The 18,056-nt window shown below is 43.3% G+C and overlaps 1 protein-coding gene and 1 long non-coding RNA gene across 2 annotated transcripts in view; one reads left to right on the forward strand and one right to left on the reverse strand.

Annotated features, from left to right (window-relative positions):
- Positions 1-18,056, forward strand: part of PHEX (phosphate regulating endopeptidase X-linked) — a 102,107-nt gene that overhangs the window by 14,957 nt on the left and 69,094 nt on the right. Inside the window, exon 6 of the mRNA XM_083501865.1 lies at positions 526-687. Coding sequence (XP_083357991.1) covers positions 526-687 — 162 coding nt within the window. The remainder of the gene's footprint in view (positions 1-525; positions 688-18,056) is intronic.
- Positions 1-18,056, reverse strand: part of LOC310706401 — a 303,174-nt gene that overhangs the window by 5,520 nt on the left and 279,598 nt on the right. The window lies entirely within an intron of this gene.

Here is an 18,056-nt window from a genome sequence, read left to right on the forward strand (position 1 = left end):
ATCCTGGCAACTTATGTTTTTTAATAGTGTTGGGAATGGGAGCTGTGTGAGGTGTCTTCTAATGATTGTCAGCACCCTTAAAAAACTATAGTTCCCACCCAAGATACTTTGGGGTGGTCACGGCTGTTAAAGTGGTAAAAGAGAGCTTTAAAGCTATGGTGCGGAGATGACCCGATCTCCCCCAACTCTTAATACAGCTTTCAGAATTTCTGCCTCAGATTGCCTACTTGAGAGAAAATCAACAGCATGTTCATGGAATCTGGAGGCAACGGGAATTAGTGAGGCTGTTTGGGATTTAGATGGTGATTGTGGTCAAGGGAAGGCTTTTTTCAGAATGGAGGAGACGGTGGTATGTTTGAACACAGCAGGGAAGGAGCCAGAGGAACCAGGTAGGTAGAAGGATGGGGAGAAATCAAAGCAGGGAGGTGGTAACTAGGAGGGAAACCACAGGGTTTTTCCCTCTCTTTAGTACAGTAATGTGTAACACCTGAAGAAGTTTTTGTTAAATTATGTGGCTCTTTTCAGCTGCTGCAATCAGAAGCAAATTAAATACATCTGTGGATCCCTGTGATGATTTCTTTCGGTTTGCCTGTGAAGGGTGGATACAGAATAACCCAATTCCTGAAGATTCATCAAATTATGGAATCTATCCATGGCTGAGGCACAATGTGGACCTCAAGTTGAAAGGTAGGTGACTCCTTTCTTGAAAGCTTCCTGCACTTCCTCATCCTTGTTGTTGTTGTTGTTGCTTACCTTCAGCTTGAATAGGGTATTCCTTGATAAAAATGCACTTGGGTGAAAATAAGAGGATATCAGAGCTGGTCATTGTATAAAATAGAAAAAAAACACACAAATAGGACTAGGTATGGCCAATAATCTGCCTGAAAACTCAAATGCTATTTCCAGGCATGGGGAATAGAGTTATGCAGTGCTTCCCCCCCCCCCCAAATGTTTAGGAATACTCTCATTTTGACTCAAGAAAATCACCATTTTATAGTTCAAATCAGAAAAAATAAATACAGCAAACGGACAAAAGTACAAAGATTCACAAAATGTTTAGGGGTATGCGTACCCCTGCATACCCCCAGAAAAAAATCACTGGAATTATGCATGCAAGTTTCACTCCCAGTGTCCCCATAGGTACTGCCCTACATGCTTAGTTTCTGATCTTCTCCACGTTGAGCTGGGGTGGTCTTTAGGAGACTTTTCCTTGCATTGACTTAAATGAAAGTTGGAATACTCTGAATGATCTGAGACCATTCTTTATCAGGGTTCCCAATTGTGTGGAAGTGTCTAGTCACGTTCAAGCAAATACAAGAAACAGCCCACTGCAGGCCTAGCCAGCACGGCAAAGGGAAGTTCAAGGACTGCAATGTGTATGATGATCCTGGGTTACCCACACTTTGAGCATTTGCATGTTCAGGTGCTTGAAAACACCTATTTCATCCACCTTCCTTCCTATATGACACAAAATGACAAAATGAATGGCTATGGTCCATCAATATATGTGCTACATTCAACCACTATACCATTCTGGTGAATGTTTATCTTGTGGGGGCAGGGCAAGTGCCCCTACCCTGACTTTTGGAGGGAAACAATATTTATTTAATTTGTTTGGGAAAACCACTTGTATGCCATCTTTCGCATCACTTAACACCAAGGCGGTTTGCGGAACAATAAAAGCAAACGGCGTATAACAAAGTATAAGAATTTCCTAAGTACGCAGCAACAAAACATCAGCTAGAGCAGCTAGAAATCCCAGGAATTAGTATTAACAGAGAAAGCGGTATGTTTTAATTGTAATGGGAAACACCCAGCAATCAGTGCCCGCCTGATCTCTACAGGAAAATCTTTCCACATGGTAGCCCTTCTCCAGGCCATTGTACAGTATAAAATATACATCTGAAGAAAATACAAGAGGCATAGGCAAATTGGCCCTCCCGCTGTTTTGGGACTACAACTCCCATCATCCCTAGCTAATAGGACTAGTGGTCAGGGATGATGGGAATTGTGGTCACAAAACATCTGGAGGGTCGAGTTTGCCTATGCCTGAAATACAGCCATTTTTCAGGGAACAGCTTCATGTAGTGATTTTCAGAATCGCCACCGGCTACACTTGTTATTACTAGCAGTTCTATACATATATGAACAATTTGTACACCATGTAACACATTCACAACCTTTTTTTTTTTTACGTCTGCAGGCATGGTACAGTTTTCAGGCTTTCCTCTATTGTTGGTAGTGACTGTTTTGGTTTATAAGTTGTATAGAAAATAATTGTGCAAACTACACATTTGTAATTTATGCAGTTCATACAAGTGGGGGAATCCAGCTCTTCTGGGTGCATAGCATGCTCATAATCCACATCCTGCAGTGGCATAGGTAGCCGCTCAGGTGCCCAGGGCGGTGCATGCATTCTGCAGCTGGGGGCGGAACGAGCCAAGGCAGGGGCCTCTCCGCAGCCTCCCCCTCAGCTGTAGGGCGGCTGAGGTGGTGGGCAGACGCAAGCCCCATGCTCGAAAAAGCAGAACAGAGCTTGCAGGCAGTTCACCCACCACCTCCTGCTCAGGAGAGACGCGTGGTTCAGGCATGCTGCAGGCCCCGTGGTGTGACACCCAGTGCCCCCCACCTCACCTAGCTACGCCTCTGGATTAGGCAGATTCATGGAGGAGAGGGCTGTCGAAGGCTACTAACCATAAAAGCTGTGCTCTGCCTACAAAGTTGGAGGCAGAAATGCTTCTGGTTTCTGGAAATCACTTGAGGGGAGAGTGTTCCTGCAGTGGTGTAGGAAGAGGTGTGCGGTGGGTGTGGGAGTTATTTCCCCCCCCCAACTCATATTTTTCCCATTTTGTCACCCCCCCCCCAGTGATGACACTGGGGGCGGACTACACCCACCGCACCTCCCTTCCTACACCACTGCATCCCTGGTCTCAGTATTGTGAAAGAATCAGAACATTTAACTGAGAAGAGTGGTGCAAGTTTTGAGAACTGTGTGGTGTCTATCCTTTCATAATTTTTCTTCAGCTTGTTTATTTGAAATGTGAGTATTTTAGCAGACAGGTCAAATCTAGGTGCTTAGGTGTTCAATTATCTGTCACCAAGAGAACTGTTTTGAGGAATGTCTGCATGTTTGGAGGAAAAAATAGCCTGGGGTGGAAGTGTGTAGGAAGCAAGATATTTTCATTTGAATGTTCTTTTCTTTATGTTGGATTTTACTGCAAAACCATCTCAGTGGGCAGCCACACAGAACCGCAGAGGAAAGGGAAAGAAAAAAAAAACATTACTCTTATTTTTAAGCAGCAATGTCAGGCTTCTATGATGAGAATGACATTTAACAACAGAACAAAAAAAATGGGCAATTATTAATGACAATATAATAGATGGCATTTACCATAGGGCATTGCCTATGCAGAGCCATTCCCACTCTGGGGACATATCATATCGGTATACATTGCAAATGAGGGCCAAACTAGACCAGGCTGGCACCAGGGGGTGGAATTATTGGGCTCAGCAGGGCCCCACTTCTAGAGGCTGAAGTGCTTGGGCCCTGCTCCTGGCTGCCACTGCCTGTTCCCTCTCTATGCAAGTGAGCAGTGAGCGGAGAACAAACAAGGAGAAGGACTCTGCTTACCTTCTTGTCTCTGTCTGGGTGCCTTTGTGGAATGGGCCCACGCAGAAAACACAAATGGGTAGCATGAAGAAGGTGGGCCTGCACTAGGAAGGAGCATCTTGCATAAGGACTTCCTAGAATTCTGGAGCTGGAACTAATGTGAGACCTAATGGGGCAGACTTCTACATTGCTACTACTGATCAATTTGCATACCAAAGGTCCCAGGGCAGTTTCAGCCTATGTGAACAAGTAATTTGACCCAGCACAAGGCCGCATCCTGTATTCCCATGAAATGCAGTGGCAAGGGTTGAACTGGAGAGGGGAGTGAAACGCTTTCCTGCTTTAAGTTACCTCCCAACCTTATACTGAGGCTGGATCTGAGATGGGCTGGGAGAAATTTGCATAAAGTAATGGGTCCCAGCAAGGCAAGGCAGTGACTCATCATGAACACTCCCCTTGTTCTCTTATAATGGCAATGGCACCCACCTGAGAGGTGTCGGAACGGAGTTCCGGCTGAACACCCCCCCCCCAACACACTTGCTTACTGTCCCCTGATTTCTAGCTTGGCCCTGTGGTGTGAGTCCGTAATGATTCTAGTAGTTGCACTGTGCCCACTTCAATTCTCTTGTGTGGTTGGGGTCAGCTTCAGAGGTTCACTGTGTATCCACCTGTGAGAGTCATTAGGCTGGTGGGCATGAGAGATGGGCAGACAATTGGTTCATCTGCACTGGGTGCCGAGCCGAGAGGGTGCTTCAGGGGACGTTACAACAAACAACGGAAGACAAGGGGCAGTGGGGGTGCGAGGGTGGGACATGCTGAATTTTAGCATTGCCCAGGATGTCACTGAAATTTTAAAGCCTGAACTCCACCCCTGGGATAGGGCCTCCTTAGCATTGCCTCCCCACATGTGGAACTCTTTTCCAGTTGAGATAGGGAAGGCCCCATCTGGATTTCTTGATATTGTCTTACCAAAAAAAACCCCACAACCCAAGCACACCTTCAGGCATGCATATGAGCTTGGAGAATTGGAGATATGTGGAAGAAGTTTCTACTTTAGCTTTAGTCTCCAGATCAGTTCATGTATTGCCAATAAGCTGAGGGAAGGAAAATGACACGTGCATCACCCTTTTCCCATGAGTCCCAGACCAGGAGCTCAAGTCTCACTTCACAGATTACAGTGGAATTAGAGGAATAAAAAGTGCAAGGATTGTGCCCCCTTGCCTCTCGGTAACTTATGAACCTGCCCCTGTAGGAATGCAACAAGAGGAGCATTCCAATAGTAAAAATAATTGGGATGTTTCTGCCCTCTTGGAACCCTTTATATCACAGTCCTGCAAATGGTTCAGCTGCTGGCCTGCATTTCCATTAGTTGCTTTATTGTGAAATCTTTCTCGCATGAAAGAAAACCGCCCATCTTTTAAACGGTGACATTAAAAGCCATTTTAAAAGTTGTTTATAATTCTTTTAGAATCACAGCCATAAAAAGTTAAGTGTAGCAATATGAGAAACAAGGACTGCCATGGTTTTTCCACATGTAATTGTTCTGCAGCTGCAGTCAGATGTTTATGAAACTTTTTACCCAGCCTAACCCTATTTTTTTCATGAGGCTCCAATCCTATGCATATTTACTTTGTAAGCCCATCTGAATGCAATGATATTTTTGATATTTTATATGCGCTGGATGAAGGATAAGAAACTATTCTCAGGATGAGGGAGAAATTTGATGCCCTTTGCATATCAAGATGAATCTACCTATTTTGCAATTTCCAAAACTATACACAAAATGAAACAACAGCTGTCCTCATTTGTACTTATTTTGCAAGACAGTTCTACAGTAATAATAATAATAATAATAATAATAATAATAATAATAATAATAATAATAATAATATAATTTATACCCCACCCATCTGGCTGGGCTTCCCCAGCCACTCTGGGCGGCTTCCAAAAAAAATATTAAAATACTGTAATACATCAAACATTAAAAGCTTCCCTAAACAGGGCTGCCTTCAGATGTCTTCTAAAAGTCTGGTAGTTGTTGTTCTCTTTGACATCTGGTGGGAGGGCGTTCCACAGGGAGGGCGCCACTACCGAGAAGGCCCTCTGCCTGGTTTCCTGTAACTTGGCTTCTCGCAGTGAGGGAACCGTCAGAAGGCCCTCGGTGCTGGACCTCAGTGTCCGGGTAAAACGATGGGGGTGGAGATGCTCCTTCAGATATACTGGACCGAGGCTGTTTACAGCTAGGTAATGTACACAAAAATGTACACAAAAATGCATAGACTACAATGTGTGTAAAAATTAGTGAAAATAACAAAAATGTGTGCTATTAGGGGAAATGGCTTTGTAAAAATGTGTATATTAGGCAAAATTGCATTAATATGCGTATTTTAGGAGAAATTCACACTTAACATGCTGATGAATTTTCATGTTTTAAAAGCTTCACTGATTTTATCTGTTTTAATGATGATGTTTTATATGTGTGTGTTTTAATTGTTTTGTGGCTTTATCTACAAATTTATTTGTATAGGAAATATATTATTTATACCCCACCCATCTGGCTGGGTTTCCCCAGCCACTCTGGGCTGCTGACAGCAAATAGTAGAACATCAAGCATTGAAAACTTCTCGATACAGGGCTGAATTTGGATGTCTTCTAAAAGTTGGGTAGTTTTTTATCTCCTTGGCAACTGAAGGGAGGGTGTTCCACAGTGAGAGAACCAGCAGAAGACCCTCAGAGGAGGACCTCAGTCCTGAGCGATGGGCGTGAAGACACTCCTTCATGTATACTGGGCCAAGACCATTTAGGGCTTTAAAGGTCAGCACCAACACTTTGAATTGTGCTCTGAAACGTACTGGGAGCTAGTGAAGATCCTTTAGGACCGGTGTTATATGGTCCTGGCAGCTACTCCCAGTCACCAGTCTAGTTGCCACATTCTGGATTGATTGTAGTTTCCGAGTCACCTTCAAAGGTAGCCCCAAGTAGAGCTCATTGCAGTAGTCTAAGTGGGAGATAAATTGAGCATGCACCACTCTGGCGAGACAGTCTGCAGGCAGGTAGGGTCTCAGCCGGCGTACCAGATGAAGCTGGTAGACAGCTGCCTGGACAAAGAATTGACCTGTGCCTTCATGGACAGCTGTGAGTCCAAAATGACTCCCAGGCTGCGCACCTGGTCTGTGCACCTGGTCTCGTCCCCCCGCCTGCCTCCCTGTCCCCCCCAAAACAGTACTACTTTCTTCCCCTCTCTCCCCGGACCCCTTTTGAACCAAGGGGCGGCAACGGGGAGAAGCGATTCTCCCCGCTGCCCCTTCCCTTGCTTTAAAACAAGGCCCTTCCCTTGCTTTAAAACAGGTCCGGGGACAGAGGGGAAGGCGCTTCCCCTCTGTCCCCGGGCGGTCTCCATAGGAACGCATTGATTGATTTTCAATGCATTCCTATGGGAAACCGTGCTTTGCAGGACGAAAAACTCGCAAGAAGAAAAAACTTGCGGAATGAATTAATTTCGTCTTGCGAGGCACCACTGTATTTCCTCCCCCCCCCCTTACTTCAGAATTAGGGAAGGTTTAATTTAAGAATAAAGAATATCACCAAACAATGACCTAAAAATGATTCAAATAAGAGCAAGGAAAATAAAAATTACCCGCAACAATTTATAAACAATAACAAGGTCCTCAAATGCTGTTAAAAGCAGATTCGGAACGAGGCATAAGACAATTGAGTCAATCCTAAAACAATGTTTACGCAGTCTCTTCGTCTGAAATGTATTTTTGGAATCTGATGGTGGGAAAGAAGTGTCCGAGGGAGTAGTGGAATCTGGTAACACCCTTGGAATGGTAAATGGACATGTCAGTTCGACCTCTTACATCACTAAAGACAAAGAGCAAGACAATATTTTGACTCTTGTTTGTTTGAATTGTGTAGCAGAGGAAACCAACACTCTCTGGCAAACAGGATTCTATAAATCTGAGCTTTGTGTCAGAATGTATATATTAGGGAATATTTTATGGAGTTTTGCTCTTTGCTTTTTAAAAGGTTAAGCAATCCTAATGGCATTGCATGCAGGTCTTTGCTGGTGTGGAGAGAAATGGCTGTGCCAAATATTGCTAACAGACCAGTGCAGCAAATGTACAATTGTTAGTTACTGGTCTTAGTGCAAAAAACCCCAACCCCACCATATGCTTAAACTATTACTAGTTGCAATGTTCTGGTATCTGTCCCTAGCAAAACACCATCTTTGTTTTATCCCTACTTTCTTTGGGGGAAGAAATTGAGGGGATGCCTTGAAAAATCTAAGGTTTTAGTCTCCATTTAGGTTCTACTCAGGTCTTCCTCAGCCTTCCTCACAGGGTCTACAGATGTTGACTGGCCTTGGTTGCCAAGACAAACGTTTTGGTCACCAGAACACTGCATCCCTCCTCATCCCTGATCTTGGAAAGTACCTCTGCATGAAGGCAGAGATGATCTTAAATAAAGTATTTTTTTAAAAAAAATGAAGGCAGAGTTGATCCTCTGCTTCACTCCCTAACCTCTTTCCCCAGTGCCTTGCTCAGGGTTGCAATGCAGTAGAGATGGCACCATTGTGCAGCACATTAGCAGAGTGACCTTAGTGGATTTGCAATGCCCGGGGGCTTCAGGGAGAGTGGGAAAGATCACCACCCTCTTCCATTGATGGAGGTGTCTGCCAGATCAAAAGCTTTTCCATGAGCTGAAGGCACATGGTATTACACACAATGACTCATAGTGTACTTTTTCATAAACACACTATATGTACGCAATTCCTGGATTAGTGAACAGCAATCATTTTTGATGGGTTTTCAGAAGTATTATTTCTGTTTGTTTATTTTTATTAAATTTCTACCCTGCCTTTCCAAAGGAACCCAGGGTGGTAAACAACAAGAAATAAAGCAATAAAAACATATTTGGAACATATTACTATACCAATCACTGCACACTGCACACTGCTCACTACTGTTGAATGTAAAGAGACCAGAGAGCCACATTTATCTGGACCTTGCCAGGTTTGGGAGAAAGAGAATGTGTGTGTGTGTGTGTGTGTGTGTGTGTGTGTGTGTGTATACCAAACTACATGATGTTTGGCATTAAAGTATTTCTTTTTTTGAGAGCGAGCAAGTGAAATAGTAAACATGTTCCTCCTTATTACATTTCCTGGCTAACGTCCTTGAATTGGGCTCTGCCCTTTCTGTGGCATTTGGGAGTACTGCACATATTAGCCTGGTATTTAAATGAAGGTGGTATTTCTTTGTGAATCATGTAAACAAACTTAGGTAACCAAACAATTGACTGCACTTTGACCAGATAGCAAACACTTAATTTCCTCTCTGGAGCAAAATAAAAAAATGAAAAAATACACAACTGTTCCCATATGGCTCTGCAGGAAGCAATAAATAATCGCTCACATTCCTAAATCTCAGCATTGCATGGGAGATCATTTGGAATGGTGGGAATACTTTTGAACGTAAGTATTTTCAAGGCTTTCCAGTAAACTGCTAACGATGGGAGTCCTTTAACCCTGTATTGATCCGTGGCCTAATTCTCCTTCTATTTCTGGTGTTCAGTCTGTGTCATCGCTAATGTAGCAAAAACTGCACCTCCCCCATACATGAGTGGGTGATACGTACTTTAGACACCCTTTCTTACCCCATAACGGCATGGATAAAAGATGCAGCCATCTGCACAATAATTGGTTGATTCCAGTTTACCCAACTGCCAAGAGATTGCACAACTGACATTATGGTATCTGTTGAGACAAAAATCCCACTCAGCCAGTGAAATCAGTTCATAGTTGAGCCTTCTATTTTTTTAAAAAAATGTTTTTTTAAAAAAATAAAAACTGTATGGTAGGAAACGCAGATAATTCTGTAGGTTAGACAAATGAGCTGTCTTTGTAATGGCTATGTGGGAAACGGGGGATGAGTAAAGGAGATCATTTTGGTTCCTGAGAGAGGTTTTTATGGCTGCACATGATATAAGCCACAAGTTCTTTTTCCCCACAGACTTCTTTTGGGCGGGAGAGGCCACCATCTTTGTGTGAAGAGAGTTCATGCTGCTGGATCAGACAGTTTTATTTAGCTCTGTGGTTGCATGTTGTTACAAAATATTTATGGAAGGTTTATACCGGCCTTGTGATGCAGCTTCCATTTCCTTCAGAATGATTCATTTGCCTCTCTGAGTCAGGGGGGGCCAACAGGATTTTCTGGGTTCTGTACACTGTATGTGGATTCTACCTTCTGACCCACTTGCAAAAGAGGACACAGATTTACATAACACTTTCTTATGTTTTGTGCCACATGCAAATTTGTATCCTCTTTGCAGGTGGAGTGGAGGGCCCAAAAATAAATTGGTGACCACACACGTAACTAAGTATCTGACAGATGGATTGTGAAGAGGTCAAGCTTTTCTTAAAATTGTATTCACATACTAGAAAAGGCTTAGTGTGTTTAATTCCTGCCAGTCACACAGCTGTTAAAGCCCTGCTTTCTCCATACCAACTCTAAACCAAAGCCTAGGCTGCAGTTGTACTTCCCATTACCTGGGAGTAAGCTCCATTAAACACAAAGAAACTTACTTCTGGGTAGACATGTATACCATTGGACTGTTTAAATTAACTATAAAGCGACTTCTGAATGAGTGCCTGCTCTTTTGCTCCCGCCCTGCAGGACACATGCCTGACCTTCTTTGCAGTTTTCATGTTTTTTAATTTGCAATTTGGAGGCGGGGGTGGGTTTCTGGCAAGTCCAGGGCCTAAGGATTTTAGGGCCAAATGACATGCTATGTTGAATTTGTTACTGTGATTGTTCTTAAAACTGTTCACCCCGGGGGCCATTCAGGATCAATACCACAGAAGGCAGGAAAGAGTTTTGGGGTTTTGACCCTTACAAAAATCGCCCTCCGTAAGCTGCTACATGGCACAGGAGGGAGGCTCCTATCAGCACCATGCACTATTTCAGAACAGAGATGAATCCATCTGTAACAGGGATGAACACTCAGTGTTGTTGGTTATGGGCAATTTTAGATTTAGAAGGAATTTCTGTAATGTTATGTTGTTTGAGGCTGAGGAGGGACCTTTTTGCCGTGGCAATACTTTTGGATTGAGGTTGCAGAGAGCCATTGAGCCGGAGAAGAGGCGTTTGAGGGAAATGCCTCTGTAAATTCAAGTGGAAATATGTGTGGGACAGGAAAGAGTGTGTGGCTCTGAGGAGGTGGGTGATGTGCTCTTTTAAAATGGGCTATAGTCTAGAAATTTGGCACCTTTTTGCCTACATTTCATGTAAGCTTCCATATTTTGAAAATATTGCACATCAAAATGGCTTCTTATGTGGAAAGGAAAGAATATACGTAAGAAAATAAGAATGGTCTGCTGAATGGCCCATCTAGTCCAACATCCTGTTCTCGCAGGGGCCAACCAGATGCCTGTGAGAAACCAAGGAACAGAACGTGAGCACAAGAGGAATCTCCCTTCTCTTGGTTTCCAGCAACTGGTTTTTGGAAGCATTGCTGCCTCCAACTGTGGAGGTAGACATAGCCATCTTGGTTAGTAGCCATTGACACCCCTCTCCTCCATGAATTTGTCTATTCCTCTTTTAAAGCCATTTAAGTTGGTGGCCATTATGGGCTCCTTGGATGAGCAAGTTCCATAGTGTGAAAGTGTGTTGTGTGAACAAGTATACTATTTTATCCATGCTAAATCTTCCAGCATTCAGCTACCGTGGATGTCCACGAGTTCTAGTGTCATGAGGGAGAAAAACTTTTCTCTATTCACTTTCTCGGTCCTGTGTATCGTTTCATAAACTCTAGAGGTATCATCATTCTTTATTCAGTTTAATTCCCGTGAACTGGTGGTTGTTTTCTTGGATTATCATACCAGTTTCAATTGATTTATGGTTAAATGTTCATGAAATCTCCCTGGAAGTACATATTAATTAAATCCTCATTAATTGCACATTAGAACTCATTGATTGATTGCTGCAAGTGCTAGATGCATTCATAATAGGGAACCAAGTGTCAAAAGATTGTTTTGGATAAAAAGTATAAATGTCTACATAAATAAATTGGAGCACAAGGCTTCTATTCAGTGGAGTGCTGGGTTTGGGCTTGGTAGATCTGGGGTCCCGTTGTCTGAGATTACTCATCTTTGTTGCATAGAGCTCTGGCAAAGTGGCCTATGATTAGAATAAAAAGGCTGAGCCTAATTTTAGAGGCTTACGGCTGTTGTATTTTTATTTTCAGCTGGGACAGAATATACTTAGTATTTTGGATGTTCTTAAATACTCCAAATGTCCATCTTCTGTGTCTGGTGTGCCAGTTCTTGGAACTTTCAGTGAAGTAGAAATCTGACACTTGAACTATAATCTCCTCCCTGGAATGCAGTGGCGTCAAGTTGCGACACTATACTTAAGGTTTTTGTCTTTGTCAGGTCATGATTTCCAGGGGATAAAAACCACAGCCATGACTTTGTGGCTCTTTAGAAATGAAAACTGCCTCTCTGCCAAGCAGTGTTGAAAAGAACAAGAGCCTTGTACCAAGTCAGATTATTGGTCTCTCTAGCTTAGTATTGCCTACACAGATTGGCAGGTGCTCTCTGGGGTTTCAGACAGGGGTCTTTTCAGCCCCTAACTAGATCTGAATCTGGGATCTTCTGAATGAAAAGGATTTGCTGTATCACTCAGCTATGGTGATTACCCTGGCGGTATAGGCAACCTTTCTCTCTCCCCACCTGGCAAGGTGTGTCCAGGATTTGAACTGAGCCATCAAAGTAGTTCTCAACGTCCCATGCGAGTGAGTGGCCATTACTGGCCTTTGTGCATCTTCACTTTGAGCAGCCCTCTCTTAAACCAAGGAGATTTCTTACACAGCTGAGCTGCGCAGGGTAGATTCTGGGAAACGGTGTGGTCATAAGAGTGGCACTGACTTGTCTTCCAGACTTGTGTATGATGATGGATGGTGCCTTTACACCTGGGCTTAAATCCTTGCAGCTGTGGGCATGTGGTAAAAGTCTGTATCCACATTCAACTAGAATAGCAGCTCACAGGATTGAAACATAAAGAAACCTGTTTGTCTTGGAATGATAAATTTTCAGTATGGGCTGGAGAGCATTTAGAAGATACTGGTCTGGATTTGAAGTTTATGAAGCTGGAAATGAGTGCTTGAGCCGGACACTTCTAATCTTGCCCTTCTTCTCCCCACTCTCATTCCAAGTTCCTGGTTTGGATGAAGCCAGAGTTCCCTGCTACATCAGAACCAGGGAACTCTGTATTGCTGTCTGTTAACAAACTGGGAAAATAAGGTTGGAATGATTGTTCAGACCAGGACTGAACATCAGAACATCTATTTATCTGAAAAAAACCTACAACATCTATTCCTGATATCTTTTTATCACTTTTAAGTATCTTTTTTCTTCCATTTGAGGGTGTTCAGAAACAAAGTTGTTATGTCTGAAATGTGGAAGGGCCACCTTACCACTTTTTTCCATATATAGGCCTAGTCTGTGGGGTGCAGCAGCTCTCTGTCTCATTAGGCTTCTAATGGAGAGAAGTGAAGGACAAATAAGTGAATAAACAAATATTGTAGATGAAAAAGACTGATTTAATATCCACCATATTTTTGAGAAAAAGTTGCTGGTCTCTCATAGTTCATGTTGAATGGATTCCTCCAACATATCTATCAGTTGTATCTTCTTCTGTCTCCCATTCTACACTTATCATCTGCCATCCAAACAACATGACCAGTCCAACAAAGTTGATGTTGAAGAATCATTGCTTTGACACTGGTGATCTTTGCTTTTCCATGGCAACTACTCTATTCCCACCTCAAGAATGGAAAGCAAAATACAGGTGGGCAACAAAAGAGATTTAAAGACGCTCTCAAGACAAATCTGAAAAAATGTAACATAAGCACTGTTAACTGGGAAACACTGGTCTGCAAGTGCTCCAATTGGAGAACAGCCTTTACCAAAGGTGCCATTGACTTTGAAGAAGCACGAACTCAGGGCGAGAAGAAGAAATGAACTAAGAGGAAGGCATGTTTGACAAACCCTCACCGTGATAAACTCCTGCCCAGACACCTATGTTTCCACTGTGGAAGGACATGTGGATCCAGAATTGGTCTCCACAGTCACTTACGGACTCACTGTTAAGACCGTGTTCATGGAAGACAATCTTACTCAGCTATGAGAAGACACCTGTCATGGCCTGGGTTCTTGCCAGTGCTGGACTTTGGGCTCTCGAATTTCAGCGGTGCCCTGTGCAACACTAAAATTTGCTCCTCCACCTCTTGTGCTCTGGTCAACATTATTGTTATGGTGCCCCCTGTGGTGCTGGTACCCAGTGCAGCCAAACCAGACACGCTACCCTAAAACCGCCTCTGCTCTTGCTATAAATGCTTTTTCACCTCAGCTCTCTATAACAAAATGTTTTATTTTTAATACACACATGATATGTAAATAGATATGTAAATTGTTTGGCAATGTATGTTGTTTACATAGTTACTTAACTATAATTGCTCCTGTCTTGAAAGGGATCACATGGCTTTTCATTTTTCTGAAGTGAAGTGTTGTTTATTGACTTTGTATTATGTGCATACAAATTGTTACTAAATGCTACATTCCCAACCGTGTCTACTCAGAAGTAAGCCTGACAGACTTCAGTGGGGCTTACTCTGCTTCCTGCTGTGAATTTTTAAGACGAGAAGTATGCCTTGTTCTTCTTTCCACATGGAAAGAAGTCATCTCTTTTCTTGCCTGTTGCCTGTATCATTGCTCCTCAGTTGAAGCATGAGGGTTTCAAGCTGTCAAATACAAAATGTTTACTGCAAACATTTAAACCATGAATTAGCTTGAATGTTGTGTTTCAGCAGATGCACAAAAACAACCATTTTCTGATATGCATTTATGAAACAAAATGTTATTTTGCAAAAAGGGCTTGTATAAGTAGCATTACACTGACATTCAAGTGGCATTCCTTGTAAAATGTTTAACGTAGCCAAAGGCATAGAATCCAGGGTACAAAGAGCAAAATATCAACCACATGCCCTCCATGAGTTGAAACGGGGGGTCATTTCTACTCCCATAGGCTCTCCATGTGTCTAGAAGCCTTGTCTTGCAGCAAAGAGTTCTAAATCAGGTGAGGAGCTCATATCTGTGAACTCAACTCTCCACCCCAGATGCTTGCCTCTAGCTTAGTGCTAGTCCTGCAGTGAAAACAGATGAGGTATGGCATTTGGGGAACTTCCAAGTTTTGTAGAAGTACCAAAGATCTGTGGGGGGGACCCTAAGTGGCAGGGAGAACCCCCAAACAGCCCAACAAAAAGCTGAACATGCTCAGTGACTTCAAATTGCTGACTGTTTGAGGCAAAACGTAAAACTGGATGGATGGGAGAATGGAACGGAGTATCCTGAACAGGAGCACTCAATGCTACAGACAGCATGTGTAAAGTAGATTCTTAATTTGTGGGAGAAACTGAGTGATATGAACACCAGAGTGAAATTGTGCCGGCCTGTAGGCTGGGAAAGTGGCAGGATCTAGAAATAGCAAGTAAGATTAAAGGTAACGCTGAACCACAAGTATATAGTTAGCTTTAAAATAGATTTCTTTTTTAAACAGGAAAAAAGAACCCACTATAGGACGTCTTAGTTTTCAGTGTAGGTTGTATTTTGTTTGAACAGGATATGACTGATGGTTCCCCTCAGGGTGGGTAAACTGATGACCCTTTTAGGCCTCAATCCTTTATACACTCAGGGTCTAATGAGGCTTACCAAAAGCTTGTGTAACTGTAAGTGCTGATGCCCCTTTTATTTCAGAAATGGCTTTTTTGGAGAGGGTGATCTTGAGTATAGGACAAGGTGCTTAATCTTTTACCCAAACACTGTATTAATGGTCCCTGTAGGGTTCCAAATGCAGAAGAAAAAGCAATTTAGAGCAGACTAAAATGTTATGTGGGCAAATTGTTAAAAATGCCTTGTACTGAATAGAGTTGCATTTAAGATATGGGTGGTGGTGGTCACCAAATAAGTTGTCAAGAAGAGAGTGGTGTTCCCTGTAAAATGTTTAAAGGCATATTGTAGGCTTTTCTTACATTAAGGTCAGGGAACTGTACACAAGATTTCCCCTTTATATCCTCACAGCAACCCAGTGAGGTAGGTTCAGTGGCGTAGCGTGGGGGGTGCCAGGGGTGCCAGCCGCACCGGGCGCAACACCTGGGGGGGGGGCGCGAGTCCAGAGGGAAGGGACAAGCAATCGAGGCTTGGTTGGGGTGGGGGGTCGTTGTCTCCGCCACTGCTTCTGTTTTCCGCTGCGCTGAGGCGAGCTGGGCGCGGCCAGGCATGCAAGCGCAGCGCCTGGCCAAGCACTGCAGCCTGGGGAGCCGGCGCCTTAGTGCCTCGCCGTCGGCCGCGCAGCCGTTGCCCAAGCTCAACAACTCGTGGAGGGCGCCTCTCTCTCTCTCTCTCTCTCTCCCTGGAGGGGAGGGGCTTTCCCTGCTCTTTGTTCCGTTTGAGCAAACACAGCAACGAAACAGAGCAGGGTGGGCAGTACGACCCTGAGGCAGAATGCAGGAAAGCAGCCGCTTCCTCTTTTCAGGTTTCCCTTCTCCGGTACCACGTTTATTGCGAGGGAAATCTAGCTGACTGCAGGGAAGGGGTTGGGTGCATGTAATGTGTGACAAAGGCATCAGGTGTACGTCTTGGGTGGAAAGGGTATAAGGGTGGGGAGGTAGAGTGCATTTAAAAAAACCAAAACATTGTGGATTTAAACAAGGAAAATGTAGCATAATCTACTGTTTGTAAGGGCCCTTTGGGATTGGTTTTACCCATCTCAGACAGTTAGCTCATAGTGTAAATAAAGATGGCTGTTGTTTACATTTTTTTAATAAAAGCATCAACAACGATCCTTTTGCACGGTCTGTTGTGCTGTGTTGCAGAACTTTTTGCAGTTGCAGGATTAGGGATGGTGTTCTGTGCTACAGTGGCGTAGCGTGGGGGGTGCAGGCTGGGCTGGCCACACCGGGCGCAACATCTGGGGGGCCGCGCTCCATGGGTTAGGGGGCGCAAATTACTTGCCTTGCCCCGGGTGCTGACAACCCACGCTACGCCACTGGGTAGGTTAGACTATGAATGAACTTCATGTCTCACCAGGAATCTGAATATGGGTCTCCCCACTCCTAGCCTAACACTACCCACAATGCTGCACTGACTCTCAGACCGTAATTCTTGCCTATGCTCATCTTGTGATGTGCTTTCCTTGTAGTTCGATCTGTACTCGTGTCAGCATTGATTTATGCAGGGTCTCTGTTTTGCACTCTAATGGAACCTTAGTCTCACAGTTTCTTTGTCTTGCTATTTTGTGCAATTGCCAGAGAGTGTCAGAGGCTGAGCATGATTTGATGTGGTTCTTTCTGCTGAGCTAGGTCAAAATAAAGGCACCGGCTACATAAGGCTCTTTGCCTCTTTTAACGTTCCTGGCACAAGTAACTGAGTTATATGCACTAAAGCAATTTGCAGAGTTTGGAAGGCTTAAGAAAGAGCGCGAACACCTTGAACCTGCTTTGGAGTGCACAGATGACACTTGCTTAATGAGGCAAGTTATGGCATTCCACCGCCTTGAAGCACACTTAACAACTGGCTTTGGCACCTGCTGTTTCCATTTTATATTTCAAGCTGGATGTAAATCCTCTTCCAAGTCAGCCTGGCTGCTATTCACTGGAGTGTGTTATAGATAATTAGGTCAAGAGAAGGCCAGGGAACCTCCTGGAGGACCATTTTGATATGCTCTGGGGAGCGTATATGATATGCTTTATGGTGGTGACTCAAGAAAACTAGCAATACAATTGACATTTACCATTTTCTTTGTATTTTACTTGAGCTCATCTCCTTCAGTTTTTATTCCTTCCCCACTATTGTCATTGAATTTATAATCTTAAGCGAGGTGAGTTTATTTTCATTGTTTTGGGCTATTTCACACACCCACACCCACACACACCCATATTGGCCTCCCTTTTTTTCCAAATTCCGACCGTGAAAAGTTAGTGTGGTTTAAATTCACGGCCTTACAAAAATTGGCTTTTACGATATCACTGATGAAACAGACATACAGTAAAATGGAACGGGTGTGAGTGCCTGAGGAATTTTAAGGGAGTGGCTTATATTCAGGCATCATCTTTTTCTTCTTTCCCCTTGGATTTTAAAGGTGCGGCTTATATTTGGGCCAAGACGGTATTTATAAATATAATGAATGATAGAGCTATATACAAGCAGTACTATATAATAATGCTAAATTACCAAATTTAAATATTGTCTTCTATCATTATGTATACAACTATGTAAATAAAAATAGTTTTGATATCAGATATTTCCAAAATAAATACGAACCTACCTTTATACAGTTCAATAGTCAACATTCCATATTTATTTCTATAAAATCCAGGCAACCCCCCCCCA

This window comes from Podarcis liolepis (assembly GCF_965112155.1).
Source record: "Podarcis liolepis genome assembly, chromosome: 4".
Classification (NCBI taxonomy): Eukaryota; Metazoa; Chordata; class Lepidosauria; order Squamata; family Lacertidae; genus Podarcis; species Podarcis liolepis.